This window comes from Camelina sativa, chromosome 12, assembly GCF_030686135.1.
Source record: "Camelina sativa cultivar CO46 ecotype springtype chromosome 12, ASM3068613v1".
Classification (NCBI taxonomy): Eukaryota; Viridiplantae; Streptophyta; class Magnoliopsida; order Brassicales; family Brassicaceae; genus Camelina; species Camelina sativa.
Window position 1 is genome coordinate 8,385,685 of NC_141891.1, and position 16,829 is coordinate 8,402,513.

The 16,829-nt window shown below is 38.6% G+C and overlaps 3 protein-coding genes and 1 non-coding gene across 8 annotated transcripts; 2 read left to right on the forward strand and 2 right to left on the reverse strand.

Moving 5' to 3' along the window:
• Positions 1-1,429: 1,429 nt before the first annotated feature.
• LOC104730996 (rho GTPase-activating protein REN1-like) lies at positions 1,430-8,622 on the forward strand. 5 transcript variants are annotated; one of them, XM_087478541.1, is made up of 24 exons: positions 1,430-1,759; positions 1,864-2,041; positions 2,147-2,215; positions 2,597-2,633; positions 2,938-3,014; positions 3,151-3,221; positions 3,333-3,411; positions 3,866-4,010; positions 4,256-4,372; positions 4,453-4,530; positions 4,640-4,695; positions 4,774-4,843; positions 5,151-5,235; positions 5,334-5,577; positions 5,800-6,030; positions 6,215-6,502; positions 6,620-6,678; positions 6,800-6,860; positions 6,955-7,038; positions 7,135-7,248; positions 7,330-7,499; positions 7,597-7,660; positions 7,741-7,875; positions 7,951-8,622. In XM_087478541.1, exons 2-24 carry the CDS (start codon positions 1,907-1,909, stop codon positions 8,281-8,283), a joined length of 2,802 nt encoding a protein of 933 aa, XP_087334667.1. In that variant the 5' UTR covers positions 1,430-1,759; positions 1,864-1,906; the 3' UTR covers positions 8,284-8,622. The 5 variants fall into 5 exon arrangements, with proteins under 5 accessions (XP_087334667.1, XP_087334666.1, XP_087334663.1 ...); XM_087478540.1 differs by having other exon boundaries at positions 1,471-1,759; positions 7,723-7,875; XM_087478537.1 differs by having other exon boundaries at positions 1,471-1,759; positions 7,723-8,622.
• On the reverse strand, positions 8,540-9,890 carry LOC104730994 (mitochondrial uncoupling protein 4). Its single transcript, XM_010450244.3, has one exon. The coding sequence runs from the start codon at positions 9,648-9,650 to the stop codon at positions 8,697-8,699; it is 954 nt and encodes a 317-aa protein (XP_010448546.1). The 5' UTR covers positions 9,651-9,890; the 3' UTR covers positions 8,540-8,696.
• Positions 9,891-10,058: 168 nt separating this feature from the next.
• On the reverse strand, positions 10,059-10,140 carry TRNAS-GCU (transfer RNA serine (anticodon GCU)). The gene has a single exon. It is a non-coding gene; the product is annotated as a tRNA-Ser (tRNA).
• A 945-nt stretch (positions 10,141-11,085) lies between these two features.
• On the forward strand, positions 11,086-16,821 carry LOC104730997 (ubiquitin carboxyl-terminal hydrolase 16). Its single transcript, XM_010450246.2, has 11 exons — positions 11,086-11,837; positions 12,203-13,496; positions 13,602-13,687; positions 13,854-13,939; positions 14,056-14,218; positions 14,304-14,427; positions 14,521-14,678; positions 15,064-15,148; positions 15,246-15,455; positions 15,918-15,979; positions 16,064-16,821. The coding sequence occupies exons 1-11, from the start codon at positions 11,557-11,559 to the stop codon at positions 16,557-16,559; spliced, it is 3,045 nt and encodes a 1,014-aa protein (XP_010448548.1). The 5' UTR covers positions 11,086-11,556; the 3' UTR covers positions 16,560-16,821.
• Positions 16,822-16,829: the final 8 nt, after the last annotated feature.

The following is a 16,829-nucleotide window of genomic DNA, read 5'->3' on the forward strand; positions in this document are numbered from 1 at the left end:
ACTGTGGTTGCTCAACATTAAACTTTTGTTCCTCATAACTCTTTTTTTTTTTTTTTTTTTTTTTTTTTTTTTTTTTCTGGTTTTCAATCAATAATTCGCATACGGATACAACAAAACCATAGTGATATATGAACAGAGGTTATTTTATATGACTTTAGGATTTTAATTTTAAAACAAGTCTTAGCTTAGCATACACGCACGCAATATTGTCTATTACTCGGGCCGATCATAAAAGCATCATACAAGTTAACTAATCAATAAAACTGGGAGATAACTCTCTGTTCCATATACACAGGCCTTTTAAAATTTTAACTAGGAATACACCTGGGGCGAAATTGTTACAAATCCACAGGCATTTCAGAGACAGTTTTTGAGCTTTGGCTTTGGAAGTAATTTTTTACTACTTAAAAAACTTTTTGAGAGGAGCTTCTCTGCTTTGGGAGTAAGCAGACTCTTCTTGACGTGCACATTCCAAGCCATATAATATTTCGTGGTAGTTTCTTCTTGGTTAAGGAGAGTCTCAGGGAGACCCCAGATTCTCCACTCTTCGTGAAGCCTTAGAAAACAAAGGTTTCCTGTTGTCAAAAAAAAAAAAAAAAAAAAAAAAAAAAAAAAAGTCAAAACATATAGGAATTGTATAAAGACTACAAAATCTAAAGGGTACAATTTGTAGGAAAAAAAAACAATATTATAAATCTTCAAAGAGTATAACACAAACAATAACCCTCCTCATGATTACCTCTTACTGGGTCCGCCATTGAGTTTGATATAATTTTTTTTTTTTTGTTCCTACAGTGAATAACATATAGTTAAATCTGAAAAACTTCATGAGAGATGGAGAAAAAGAAAAGTTAAAGCTTGCAATAGTTGCATAAGTTATAAATGTGAAATGAATAGTATATTGAACCACCTATCACAAAAAAAAAAAAAAAAAAAAAGAAAAACTCGAAACGCAGACGAATGAACGAGTCCCCATGCACGCAGCATTATTATCGAAAAAGATAAAATCGTTTTATACTAATGGTTCATGTAGATTTATCATTTATATATACAATTATTCAAACTCAAGAGAGATGCCTATAAGCCTAACTCAAATAAAATAAAATAAAGAGAGAGAGTGGTGGAGGGAGGGTCGTGCCCAGCACGATTCAGAAATATTACTGAGGAGGTCAAATCAATTGTAAGGTTGTCATTTTCCTTCTGTCACAAGGAGATAGATAGAGGCTCTTTGATACCATCTAATAATTAATTCCAAAATTAATGTGTTAGAATGTATTAATTGGTGAGACTATAGAGAGATAGATCAAATTAGCACATAATCCATATATATAAACTATAGAGTAGAGAGTTAATTATAAGAGTGTTTATTATTATTTGGGTTAAATAGAGAAAATACTCAAATAGTAATAATGGTTGGAGTTGGAGAAGAGGTCAAAGTGGGGAGAAAAGAAGGAAAAGAAATTTCCCTCCAAGAAAGGAAGGGAGATGATGACGTGTACAACTGCCAGAGAGAGGAGAGAGGAGAGAGGAGAGAGGAGAGTCTAGTCTGGGGGTTCCTCTCATTTCGCCCATTTTTATCGCTTCTCCTCAAACTCCGTTGAAACTCATCAAATCAATCAATCAATCACAATAATCAATAATCATTCTCGCCATTTCTCTCTATTCTCACCCCCTAAAATCAGTAATTTTTTTTAAAAAATTTTTTGATTAATAATTTTACTAATTATCAAATCATCCTTCAGATCGAATCAAATCAAAGGTTTGTTTCTCGAATTCATATTATTCATGGCATCTTCTGGTCAGAATCCGATTCCGTTTACCCTCTCCTCGAATTTGATGATCGTACATTCTTCTTCTCTTTAGTGTGCCCCGTACCGTACGTACGTATATGGCGTGAACCCGAGTTATGGTTAACAAAAACGCAGAATCGTCATCATCATCATCATCATCATCATCGTCCTCACAGCCTCAGGCGCAGCCAAACCAACAACAACAACAACAGCAGCCTAACGCTCATGAACAACAAGAGCAGGAGTCTCATGTGCGTCTCTCTCTCTCTCTCTTTTATGATTTTTTTTTGGATATTTATCTCCGAGAAAAATCCCAATCAATGTTCGTTTTTTTTGTTTGTTTGTTCCGATCTCAGGGTGATACCTGTAGCATTCCTCAAGCGCAGTCTGGGAACACAGACTCGCGTACCCGTGCTGGCAACACGGTAATATTGACTCCCTCTATTTGGCATTGTGGTTGAATTGACTCTGTAAATGGAAGAAGACTAGCTTGGTGAATATGTGAAAATGCTCCTTCAGAATCCCTTTTTGGTTAAAATTCCCCTGTCTTCTCCTCCATCGGTCATTGTTGTGCCATAATGAGCATTTATATAATCAATCATTAGGCTTGTTCTGGGTTTCTTATGATCAATTTTACATTCCGAGCTAGAAGGATCGTTATATGCTTTTATTGAATTGGATTCATTGCGTCACATTGACTTAGGGATTGAGTTTTTGAGGTTTAATCATTATGCCTGCTGTTGTTGAATTCATCTTAAAGATATCTCTGACTCTCATGGATTTTGTTTTTTATGTCGACTTTGTAGGTTTTCAAGAGTGGACCGCTATCTATATCATCAAAAGGTAATGTATGCTCTATTCTCTTAGGATGTATACTTAGTTCAGTGTAGCCTTTCTTAGGATGATGACTGATGAGAGTTGTTCTAGTTAGGATGAGATGTTGGCTTAATTCTGACTGGGGGTAACTGTTACTGGCAGAGAGTAAGGACATTTATCACGTTGAAGTGGGTTTTGTAGGCGGGGTTGAACCCTGATAGTGATACTTTACTACGACGGCACTTGCAGAAAAACCACTAGGCTACATGTCCTGTTCAGTGGTTATATCTCAAAAATTGTCTCTCATCACTTTCTGTTTCATTTAATACAGGGATTGGCTGGACATCATGGAAGAAAAGATGGTTTATTTTGACGCGTACTTCACTTGTTTTCTTTCGAAGTGACCCTGTAAGCACTTTTTTCTTTGAAGATATTGTTGAAAAAATCCTAAATCAGATATAGTTTTTACAATTAATTTATACGAGGCATGAGCCCGTTATTATTACAGAGAATGGGTATCTCATATTGTCTGTTCATCTTTCAGAGTGCAGTCCAACAGAGGGGCAGTGAGGTTAACCTGACCCTTGGGGGAATTGATCTCAACAATTCAGGCAGGTTGGCTTATTACTCCAATCATTAAAATCTTCTTCTTCATATATGATGATGTATTATGTTATTCTATGGTTCGGTGTTACTGACATCATAGAACTTCGAACTATCTTTTAGTGTGGTTGTTAAGGCAGATAAGAAGCTGTTGACTGTTCTCTTCCCTGACGGTCGTGATGGACGTGCCTTTACACTCAAGGTTTTTCTCATCACTTTGTTTTCTGTCATTGGTCTCCTTAATCTTGTTTATATCAATTGCATCCACCTCATTTTGCATCTTATATTACGCCCTGAAAATTTCTATGCATTCAGAACCGTTCCTTTTGCTTTTTTGGCTACATGGGTGCCAGTGCCACAACACCGGAATCCAACCTTTAGCTCCTTAAAACTGTTTTTTATTTATTTAGTGAAACTCTGTTTTGTTATGGATGTATTTTCTGACTACCAAGAAATGTAAACCGATTCAACCTTTAGCATCCGCTGATTAATTGTCTATTCTGATGTGCTTTTATCTTTATTATCGTGTTAGCATAGCAGCTTGTGTAAGTTCAAGTTTGACTTAGAAGAATATTTTGGCCTAATCATAAATCACTAAAGGACAGAGAATCAATGATGGATAAACTTTGACCTTATGATTTTGTTTTTTTTTGAAGGCTGACACTATGGAGGATCTATATGAGTGGAAAGCTGCTCTGGAAAATGCTTTGACACAGGCACCAAGTGCTTCCCATGTTATGGGTCAAAATGGTATTTTCAGGAATGATCATTCCGATCCCGCTGTTGGTGCTGATGAAAAGAGTATGTTTGTCACCTTTTCAATGGTTTAGTCTTTAAATATATAACAAGATATGTTATGTCTTAAGTGTTGTGAGGATGTCAAATTTTCCTCTCTAGAAAATAAGCAACGTGAGAATATTATTATGTTAAAGGCTGACCAGTTCGTGTTGAAAGGCTCCCCAAAATATGGGCATTCAGTAGATATCGAAATATTAGTTTCTCTTTCAGTTCATTAGACAATGATGCACTTTTTCATATTCTTACAGAAGATGAGACACCAGCAAAATCAACTGTCCTTGGAAGGCCAGTATTACTTGCTTTAGAAGATGTCGATGGAGCTCCATCATTCTTGGAAAAGGCCCTTAGATTTGTTGAAGATCATGGTATTAGTTTTAAGCTTTCAGCTTGATTTGCTGCTTCTTTTACTCACTCTGAACTGAAATAAGACAACAATATCCTGCAGGAGTCAGGATTGAAGGAATCTTGAGACAAGCTGCCGATGTTGATGATGTTGAACACAGGATTCGCGAATATGAGCAAGGTTTGAGTTTTTATGTATATGTACACGATTACGTGTATTTTATTCTTCTTCTTTTTTTTGTTTCTTTCCTGCTTTGTGCAAGTTATTAATACGTAGGCACTTGGTTCAGGAAAAAATGATTTCAGTCCCGAGGAGGATGCTCATGTTATTGCTGATTGCCTTAAGGTACCTGCTACTATTCAGTACAATACTGAGTTAGCCTATCACTCTTAAACCTATCTAACTGTATCCATAAATGTGCAGTATTTTCTCAGAGAGTTGCCTTCCTCTCCGGTGCCTGCATCTTGTTGCAACGCCCTTCTGGAAGTTTGCCGTAAGTTTATCATTCTCTTTCTGTTTTCTTTAATGTGTGTGTGTGTCCTCTTCCTTGGTGCTCCATCAAAAGCATTTATCTTCCTTGGGGGTTACTGTGATCATTATATTGCTTACTGTTAAGGACAATCAGATGTCTCCATCTTAAATTTGACTGAAAATCTCTTTTAGACATACATATCTACTTTTGTTGTGTTTGTTGTTTTGTACAGAATTGACATATTAGTTGACAATAAAATTGGAATTTGCTCGCCTATTCTCCTTGCAACATATCATATTCCCAGTTTTCTGACGCGTAGCTTTACCAGGTACTGACCGTGGCAATAGAGTCAATGCTATGCGGGCAGCAATCTGTGAATCATTCCCTGAACCAAATCGTCGCCTATTGCAAAGGTTGTCTCTTTTCCACATTTAGCTTACGAAACTGATTTAACATGCTTATAGGGTAAAATAACTTTTGTCATTAGTTCTGATTATTTGTCCTCTTTCAGAATCCTGATGATGATGCAGATTGTAGCCTCTAACAAAACTGTGAACCGGATGAACACAAACGCCGTTGCAGCTTGTATGGCACCTTTACTTCTTCGACCCCTTCTGGCTGGTGACTGTGAAATTGAAAATGATTTTGATGTCGGCGGTGATGGTTCTATGCAACTTCTGCAAGCAGCTGCAGCAGCGAATCATGCCCAGGCTATAGTGATAACATTATTAGAAGAATATGAAAGTATATTTGGAGTAAGACTATACTTCTCTCTATGATTAAGGACCTTCTTAGTCGCATGATCATAAATGATGAAGTGGTTTCCTCTCTGCATAGTAATCCGTTCTTTATTACATTAGTATAGTGAAAGCATTGGAGTCAGTGTGAAATGACAACTCCGGATCTTATCATAGTTGCACTTGTGTGCTTATTTTCAGACACTGACTTCTAGCTTCATAAATGGTCTCTGTCTGCAGGAAGGTTCCCTGTCACCGGGCTTGTACTCTGACTCAGAAGAAAGTGGTAGTGGGACAGAGGAGGGATCTGATGATGAAGAGTATGATGAAGAGTATGATGATGGCACCCAGGGATCTGATGACTACACAGATGAGGAAGAGGACCTAGAAAATGAATCTGATGGATCATACAGTGAGAGTGCCGCCTCAGACGACAAATATGCAGAGAGCATTGATCCTGATGACCATACGGCACGTTCATATACTAATCTTCAATATTTAATCTATTTCTCGAAATCTGACGATTACAAGAGTATTTCCATTACAAATGAGTTGCATATTTGGATTCTAGAATTTATTTTAAAGTTTACATTGATGGTACAAGTTCCTTGGTCCTCATCCTTTCTTACTATTGTGTTTGCACTGTTTTCTGCAGATAAATGATAATTTAAGTCCTGTATCAAAATCCCCGAAAGCAAGTAGGGAGCCTAAGAAGCTTTTATCTGGCTCCAGACGATCTTCACTACCACGACACAATGACGGAAAAAAGGATGAGGAAATCGTGTTAAGAGGAGCTGATAATGCAGAGGTAAAGGCTGTTGTAGAGGTCTCAAAACCTGAAGATAAGAATTCATCAACATCAGATGTGGCATCTAGCACTCAAAAACCGTCAACATTATCTGATGCACCAGGAGGAAGTAAAAGGCATTGGGGCCGTACCCCTGTAAGTTTATTTTTCCTTCTGCCTTTATTATATCGAGGGACCAGCTCTCTATGTGTTTTATCTATCTCTTAAGGGGATCCAGACATATACTAAACGGTTGGTGTTTTATGTTCTCAGGGGAAGAAAAACCTGTCAATGGAATCTATTGATTTCACAGCGGAAGTGGATGAGGACAAGTAAGTATTATCATCTTGACAAATGATTTACATCGTTATGGTTCTTACAAAAATTCATATTTGTTTGGACTAGAATTCATGGTTTACATGGGTTTCATCTGACAATGTTAATATTCTGCAGTGCTGACATTGAGAGACTTGAGTCAACCAAATTGGAGCTGCAAAACAAAATTACAGAAGAGGTCACGATAAGTCCTTTTGAGTATCTTTGCCTTTGCTACCTCGTTTGGCAATACAAGTGATGATTTTAAAATACCTCCATGTTTGGTAGAACAGGTCAAAAACAATGCAGTTCTACAGGCTAGTTTGGAGCGACGGAAGAAGGCTTTGTACGGGCGGCGCCAAGCTTTAGAGCAAGATGTAAGTGTAAAATAAAACCATATCTTAGCTATGTGAAGTTTGTTTTATTGAGTGTCTATGTTTAGGTTTATGAATTTGTGTTATACCTTCCTCTAGGTGGAAAGACTACAAGAACAGTTGCAGCAAGAGAGAGACAAGAAATTAGCCCTGGAAACGGGACTGAACGTGTCAAAAGGGAATCAACATATTCCAGAAACAATTGATGAAAAGGTTGCTCTTCATCTTTGTCTAGAACTAGTTGATCTTTTGGCTGGTTATAAAAAGTACATAACTTCGAAGACATGTCTGCAGTTGAAGAAAGATTTGCAAGACGTAGCTCAGGCGGAGGCTGATATTGTCAACTTGGAACATAAAGTTGATGATCTTGAAAATAGACTTGGTCAACAGGACGTTAAAGCCTCTGGTTCCACGCATGGTAACAGCAAAGAATCTCGGAAAATGCCAGAGCACAATGCAAAGATGTAAAGGATTCACAACAGATCCACATTTAACGTCACAACCTTTGATTTAAACCATATCAAAGCTAATTAGTAGTTTTCTTTCAACTTTGTCACACAGGAAGGAGAAACAAAAGGATACTGAAGCAGCCTCTACTCACATTTTTGAAAGGTCAACGTCCAAGGTAACCACTGTGATATATGTCTATCAAATTGTGTTTTCTTCCTATGTATTTATCCACTACAGACGGGCAACAATTTGCAGGATGGGCAAACGGCTGCAAGAGAAAATGAGACGGAGAAGCAACAGGATTCACGGAGCAAAAGCTCGCAACAAGAAATGTCACGTGGCACCTCAAAGCTGGCAGGCATGTCAAAGAGGTCTGGCACAAAGGGAGATGTAAGTTTACATACTGAAACCATTAAATTTCATTCAAATATCGTTCAAAAACTAGATGCTGAGTGCAACAAACAGGGAAGCACAACAACAACTTCTGCACTTTCCAAATTGACAATGCGACTCAACTTCCTGAAGGAGAGACGAAGTCAGATTGCAAACGAGCTCCAAAACATGGACAAAGGAAGAACTTCAGGGCAACCCAGTCCATCCTCAGGGCAAAACCGTGTATCAGAGGAAACCGAGAAAGGATCAGGGTCGAACTCGAACAAGGACTCAGACAGTGGCAAAATCCAAAGCGCACATGTTCTTGACAGAGGAAGATCGGAGAACGGAGGAGGAGACAGAGGCAGAGGATCATCTGGAGGAAGCCAGATTCCCAACACTACACCGAGAACCTTTTCCAGATGAGATCTCTTTCTTAGAGCTGCTTAACTCCAGATGTACAGCCGCCAAATTAACCCCAGCACCATTATATGCCTTATTCTTTCACCCCAACAACAAAATAACAGATTCATTCTTTTTTAGTCCACTCCCCACTCTCTCTCTCTCTCTCTCTTATCTTGCTTCAGCCTTTTCTTTGACCAAATAAACTACACATTTTTTTTGTTTGTGTTTCAACTGTGCGTTGGATCTGTTGTTTTGGTAGTGAACATTCACATCAGTATAGAAACCAAAAATTGAATTGTATTTATAACACCAATGATTGAACAAAAAATATATTGAACTCCTCTTCTCTCTTTGGGTTCACTACTGTATTTCAAAAATGAATAAATCAATTTAAAGTAGTCGTCATCATCAATAAAAGAATAGTAGTAGTAATATCAAAAATCACGAAGCAGCTTCTTGATTTGCTCCAAGGTAACGAAGAGAACAACAGTGAAAGGTCCTTGCCTACAAACCGTAGGAACAAAGCCTTTATAAAGAGCCATTGCTCCTTCAGCTCTAACCGTCTTAACCGCACAATCCAACGCGCCTTCGTAAGCTCCCACCTTCATATTCATCACTCTCGTCTTTATCACATCCACCGGATTCGAAGCCACAGAAGCAACAAACCCCGCCGCGAAACTCGCAACCACGTGAGTCCCGAGCCCATCCTCAATCACACCACTCTCCAGTATCCCTTCCTTGAACTGATCGTAAGAGGCAAGCTGAGCTGCAGTCACAATCATTGCTCTGTTAATCGTCAGAGCCGAGCCACGCCACAAGCTCGTTACGCCTTCTCCTTTCACCATGCTCTTGATCGCGTCACCTACTCCGGCGTAGTTACGACGCTGTGCTAAAGGAAGTCTCCCGTCAGCTTGCATCCTAACCATCGCCACGTCGGCTGGATTTCCAACGGCGGCTCCGATCCCACCAGCGACAAGCCCCGCTCCGATCTTACGGCTCAGACTCAGCTTCCCTGACTCAGGATCAGACCATTTGGTCTTAAGCACTTCGTATAGACCCATCCTGGTGGTGGAATAGAGAGTCTGACGGAGAAGAGTAGCGGAGACGCCGGAGAATAACGCGGCGGCGCCTTCCGACTTGACGATGTTGATTCCGAGTGAAATCGGTCCAATTTTGGGAACGGAAGACGTGGTGGTGGTCTCGGCGGCGAGAAAAGCTGCAGGAGAAGAGTTGGGGAAAGCGAGAGCTGGACGGAGGAGAGTGACGGTGGTGGAGGTAGGAGCTTCGCCGTGGAGCTGAAGACGAACCTTGATGAGATCGAGAGGGTGAGTGGAGCAACCGGCGATTACAGAGGCAATACCACCTTCAACGAAACTTTTAGCGCTCATTTTTGTGGAAATCGGAAGGAAGAGAGGATGAATTGAGGTTGTTGTTGTTGTGTGAGTGAAGACGATGAAGGAGAAGAAGAGGGAAACAAAGGGTATTTATTTATTTGTAGTGAAGTTTTTGGTGACGCGGTTTTGTCTTGTGTTCAATGTTGACGACGAACGATGAGTGTTGAGACTTGAGAGAGTGTGTCTAAAATCTGAAGTCTGAACGATCTCTCGATCATTAAAGTAAACCCTAATTAAGTCAGTCAGATTTGCCGGGTCCAAAATATAAAAGTAGTCAAAAAAGTAGAAAAACGTGTGAGTGAGTCAGAGACAGCCCACTGTTATCTTTATGGGCTTATCACGACCGAGACGTGTGTCTTAATTGGGCCTTTTTACCTTTTATGTCTAAAAAAGAAAAGTAATCGTCGCCTGAGAGATTCGAACTCTCGCGGGGAAACCCCATGTACTTAGCAGGCACACGCCTTAACCACTCGGCCAAAGCGACTTATTGTTAATAATTCTAAATAATTAGTTATAGACGCTATTATGATTTCTTCTAGTGTGGAACTAGTACAGGTTCTTTGTAGTTTGCTAGTTTTATTTGTAAAATTTTCTTTCATGTAGTCAGAAGAAATTTTACTTCACACTATTATTTTACTCAATTGTTAGGTTCATTGATGTTATATTGTTTTCTTTTGGAATAGAAATGAATCTTAAATATTTTTTTAAGTAAAGAAATAAGATGAAATTTGACTTGAAATAAATAATGTTCTACAATATGACTCTTTGTTGATCTAGTCTTTACGTTTGATATCGACTATTATCTTTATCAATATGGTGGATTGAATATAATTCTCGCCGGATATATTCTAACAATTTTTTTGGAATACTCATTTCATTTTGAACCAATAATTTAGTTGGCAATTACATGTTTAGTGTAATAGTGTTTTTACATTAACCAAAATTTGATGATTATCTTCCAAGATATACATAATACAAGTTTACAATCTTGAGTAAGTATTACTGGACTAACTTGCTGGGTAGCAGAAGATGAAAACGCGTAACTAAATTTTGTATGTCATAGATATAATAATAATTTGTGTAGATTGCAAATACTGGATTAATGGTTGTATATATGGTAACCATTTATAGTAAGTTAATTTTTTTTTTTTATCATATATCAAAAGACGACATAAATTTATATATCAATTTGTAAAGAAAAATAACAAAAAAAATTAAAATGAAAGACAAAGAAATTGGCACTAATATATACATTTATTTATTAAAGTAGATAATTACAAGTTCCCATCAATATAATTTTTAACTTGACTAAGACAAAAACTTTTTTCTTTTTGTCAACAGGCTAATACATATTTTCCATTGAACAATTATTATTATTAAAGAAAAAGAATTGATGGTAATAAAAAATCCAAAATGACGTTAGAAAAAAAAAAGTAATCTGGTAATAATAAAAAAAAAAAGCAGAAAACGTCTTGGTTTAGAAAAGTAATATCCTTTGTCTCATATTTTCTTCTTCCTCCTCCTACCGTAGAAGAATCTCTCCACTCTTTTCCTTCCCTTGGAAACCCTAAAACCAGAATCACCCAAATTTCTCAACTTTTTTAATTTCCAGAGAATATACAAAAACAACCCAACTTGTGCTCTCGAAGGGTTTTTGTTTATACCGTCTGATCTTGGAATTTTCCTGTGTCGTCATTTCGGAAGCTTACCCACCAGCGAAATCCCAAAAAAAAACTATTTTCTGGGTTTTGTTTCCTTCTTTCTTCTGCATGTGCTAAAATCCACCGGAGTGATCTTCACAGTTCACCTCCGGTCCCGGCTAATTTTACGCCGGTGGAGAAAATCTATGGTTGGTGGTCCAGATTTGTTTCCAATTGTTTGTGCATCTGGTGGAGGATAAATGCTCCTTGTTTTGGATCTAGGGATTTCGTCTCTTGTCCTTGTGATCTCTTTTGTTTTACCTTTGATCGGCTTCGTTGTCCGACACAAATGGAGGGTCGCTGCTCAAAGAAGGGAAGAGATTAGGAGACTTCTTATTCATGCCTCTGAAGAGGCTGCTAGGGCTGAGCAAGAGGCTTCTTTTGAGTTCTCTTCTGTTGCCGTTTCTAATGTCTTCCATTGTCCTGTGTGCTATTGTCTTGCCACTACTCGTTGCTCTCGCTGCAAATCCGTTCGGTATTGGTATGCAAATTCCTATCCTTTCAATTTCAGAATTTAGTGTGTATGGTTCTAGAGTTATGATTGTACTGCATTACCTGGTGAGACTTGGTCAATTGGAGTGAGTAGAAGGGAAAGAATAAGATGTACTTCTGTAACTTTAGCAATACTCAAAGTGCATCTGGAGAGATTAGTTAGTTTGGGAGGAAGTGCAGTATATGTATCTGTGATAATGTGCTGTTGATAAATTTATTTTAATTCGATAGTTTAAGCTTTGCGCTATAATGTCTGTCAAATTCTCAACCTTTTTCCCCATCCGCATATGTGAAGTTTCGTTCCCAACATGTCTTAGTGATACTTTGGAACTTATTTTGCTTTTCTTTTCTCAGTTCTGGGAAATGCCAAATCATTCACTGGCGGCAAGGTCACAAAGATGAATGTCGTCCTGCTCCCATTATATATGATGATGAAGATGAGAAAAGTGATTCTGATCTGAGTTGCATAGAAGAAAATGAACCGAGTACTGCTGATGAAACTTTATTGGAGCATCCAGAACCAGTTTCTATGCCTAGCAAGGAAGCAATATTCTCTGATCCTGCTAAATCTCCTGAAGATGGGAATGGAGATATTGCAGATAACAAAGATGACCTTATAGATAAGGAAGAAGCTGTTTCTGTTGCTGAAACATCTGGATCCTCGTTTTCTGGTTTCTCCTCCTCCCCCCGTAATGACTCTGGTGATGAGATTTCTTCTCGTTGTGGGAGCTTCAGTTCTTCTGATTCTGAGAGACCAGAATCTCCACTTGATGCTCGTGTTTCTGCACAGTCAGAGGAGACCTGTTTCAACACCATTGATGATGCTCCATCCAAACCGTTGTCTCCTAAATTTGTGCATTTGGTTGAGTCTGTAGATAACCTCGCTAGTATACCTAAATTAAGTCTGCATAAACCTGGGGGTGATGCTGGGCAGAACCAGATCCAATCAAGTAGCTTACGCTCATTAGTTACGGATGGGCATCCAGGATCCGCTGACCCGTCTCCTCTGAAGTCATCTGATTTTTGGGGTACGGCCCTTGGATCAGCTGAATATCTTAGTGACAGTTGTGATAGTTCTAAATCTGATGGACCTGGTAAATCTTCTCTGCATTTCTCCTATGGCTCCTCCAGAGACGCTTCAGTTACTAAAGTTTCTGGGCATAGGAGTAGCATTTCAGAAGAAGCTCCCAGGGCTGCACCAGTGAGTTCTTCTATTGAAGTGAATTTAAAAGAAAGAAAGGCTAAAAGATCTGTTAAAGCTGAAATTTCATTACCAACTTTCTCTTCTACTGATGCGCCAAGTTCTTTGGGCACTACTGATTTGTCTCCTATGACCCTTCAGAAGTCAAAGAGTGCCAGTAGTGAAAGTCGCTGTATGTTGGACCCTAGGAAGGTTGGGGAAGTCCAACTTTTGGCATCCAAGGCCTCAAATACTAGGGAGTGTACTGATGTTATGAAACATTCTCCTCTAGGTGCAAAAACGGGAAGAGTTCTTGACCATCAGAAACAGAATGGTGTTACCGTTCACCATATAAATTCTCTACATGGAAGATGTGGTTTGAAGGCATCAGCACAGAAAGTTGTAGACCAGTGGAGAAGACCGAAGTCATCATCTGAAAATGAGATGGTAGGAAGACATGGTCGTAAGGTAATCACTGAGTTCTAGGATGCTATCATCATTCTGCAACACATACTTCCTACATTAACAATCAGCACAGCTATTTATTCTTATTAATCTATTTGTGACATGCAGGGGCTCTTTCCATATGAAGACTTTGCTAAGCTGTATACAAATAAAATTGAGTTCCAGCCTTGTGGCCTCATTAATGTTGGGAATAGGTGACCCCAGTTTCCTCTTTTTATAGTCCTTTTTATCCTGGGAATTATGCTTTCTGAAGAAGTGCATATTATTTTGTGGCTTTTATAAAGTCTTCAGCGCTTTGCTGTAATACAAAGTAATGTGTAGCTCACTCGCTGATGCAAACAAATATTCTTGTTCTTTCAGCTGCTTTGCTAATGTTGTCTTCCAATGCCTGATGTTCACTCCTCCTCTGACGACATACTTCCTCCAGCAATTTCATTCTAGAGCATGTGCGTCACTGGTCCTAAGTTATTTTCTTTTTGATGCGCTATATGCTACTTATTTTGGAAGGTTATGTTCTACAATCATCGTTATATCAGGCTCTTACTAGGTCGTTTAATTATAGGTCCAAACAAAGAACAGTGCTTCACCTGTGGGTTTGAGAAGTTGGTCTTAAAGGCAAAAGAAGGGAAGTCTCCACTATCCCCTAATGGGTTGTTATCTCAGTTGCAGAGTATTGGAATCTTTCTTGGGAATGGCAAGGAAGAAGATGCACATGAATTCCTTAGGTGAACTGAAGTTTCTGTAGTCGAGTGAACTCTCATGCATACATTTAAGAATATTGTTTTAATTTATTTTCCTTGCAATTTGCAGGTTTGTTGTCGATACAATGCAGTCTGTGTGCATTAAGGCATCTGAAAATGATATGCCGAAGACTAGCAAATTAGAAGATACAACTCTTATTGGTTTGACATTTGGGGGATACCTCCGATCAAAGGTATCATTACCTAGTACATTTTACTTTACTCATTTTACATAGGTTTGGAGGGAGTTATAATCCTTTTTATTTGAAAATTATGATGTCTGCCAGATTAAATGCATGAAATGTCAAGGAAAATCTGAGCTTCGCGAAAAAATGATGGATCTAACGGTTGAGATTGATGGGGATATTAGCACCTTGGATGATGCTTTGCGTCGATTTACAAGGACTGAGATATTGGATGGAGAAAACAAATACAGATGTGACAGGTTGGTCAGCACTTCCTTATAATGTGTTGAAGTTCGCGTGGTCCTTTGATATGTATATATATTTTTTTCATGTTTTGGAGATAGAGTTTTTACATCAGCTTTATGTATGGTTCTTAGATGGGTAGGATACAAGTTGATTTAGAGTTCATGGTCAACCATATCATTCCCTTTTATGAATTTTAATTACAATACCTTGTTCCATGACCAGCTGCAACAGAGTTCCCCTCTAGCTATCATGACAGAATTTTTTTGAGTATATCATGGTCTTGTATTTGCGTAGTTTAAACCAATCATCTGTGGCCTCTTATAAAACTACATTCGATTCTGGCTGTGAGGTTTACATTCGAAGGTTAATGGGTGCTAACTTTTGTATTTCTGTGCGCAGCTGTAAATCCTATGAGAGAGCCAAAAAGAAGCTGAAAATTACGGAACCTCCTAATGTCCTTACAATTGCACTAAAACGATTCCAGGTAATTAATATCTTCAATGAAGACCTGGTTTGTTTCTGTTGAGTTCCATCTGTGTTTTCTTGTCTTTTCACAATTTCGCTACACTTAATTCTTAAAGGCAGGAAAGTTCGGGAAGCTCAATAAGTTTATAAGGTTTCCAGAAACTCTAGATTTGGCACCATATGTCAGTGGAGGGAGTGAAAAATCACATGACTACAAACTCTATGGAGTCATTGTTCACTTGGATATAATGAATGCGGCGTTTTCTGGCCACTATGTCTGCTATATCAGAAATCAAAATAAGTGGTACAAGGCTGATGATAGCACGGTAAGTTTCTCATATATTATCATTGGAATGTTGGTTGTGAATTGGTTTCTAAATAAGCTTTGTTTTTGTTACATTTTTACCTGTGTTTGATATATGTTGCACTTTGGAAGTAAATAGAATTTCCTACCTCTCTGACAACATTATAGGTGTACATTGTTTGCTTCTTCCTTTTCTATGTCGAATTTCTTAGTTTTGAATGGATAATAATTATATAATTTCCCCTTCCCTTGGAAAATGAGATTATATTGTAAATAGGATATATTGTAGCTGGTTTTATTGGCTTTTCTAGAACATTTGTTCCAACCTCATTGAAGTCTGAAAGTCTTTGGATTGGTTTTGTGAGAGGAATAGCGTTGGTTGCTACTCATTTACTGGTCTCTTCTTGTCATCTTCATCTCTTGATCACAAGTTTGAAGAGAAATTCTATGTTTAATTCTTCTGGTGTGCATTGATTGTTTTCAGGTAGTAACTTCTGATGTTGAAAGGATCTTGACGAAGGGAGCGTATATGTTGTTCTATGCAAGGTGAGATACCTCTCTCACTCTTTAAGATTGTGGATTATAATTGATCTGATTACTTATGCTACGTATCGAATGAATTGACAACAGGTGCTCTCCAATGCCTCCAAGACTAACAATGTGTACCAAAGCCGAAGCATCCAATAAAAAATGCAGGGTGCCAGTACCTAAAGCTAATGAGAAAACTACCATATCCATACCACGGCCTGTGTCTACTTCAAGTCCTGTGGTGTCTTCCAACACTCCCGGTGGTGGTCGATCTGGCAATATACAGTCGTTTTATTCCAGTTTCCAGAGGCTGCAGAGAATTTTAGAAGAGGACTCATCAAGTGACAGTTCTTCTCTCTTTGACAGCAACTCAGATGAATGCTCTTGTAGCACAGACAGTACAAGCACGGATGACTTTGCTGATTTCATTTTTGGAGATCATCAGGGACGGGCTCACGGACAGTCTGAGGCTCCTTCACCAACATCATCTTCTTCTTCGTCTTCTCCTGTCTTCACAAGGCATTCGCCTTTGAGTCGTTCTTCTCCAGAAACGTACGGAACCTCAAGACATCAGTTGCCTTTGGGAAGAGAAAGGTGAGAGGGATTTTTGTCCACCGGCCCGATTAAATCAAAGTAGTAGAACAAGTAGTTGATTACACGTAGATGGAGTGGTTTTATTAACAACCTCCCCTAGGCTTGGTGAAAGTGGTTAATGGGAAGTGGTATATAGTAGTGTACAGTGGGGAAGAGAGATTTTGCCCATGAAAATGTATCAGGTAATGGAAGGGAATTTACGTTTGTTAATAAGTTGTATTGATTTCACTATGATCATCAATAAAGCTAATCTAATTGCATCTCAACGCTGCTC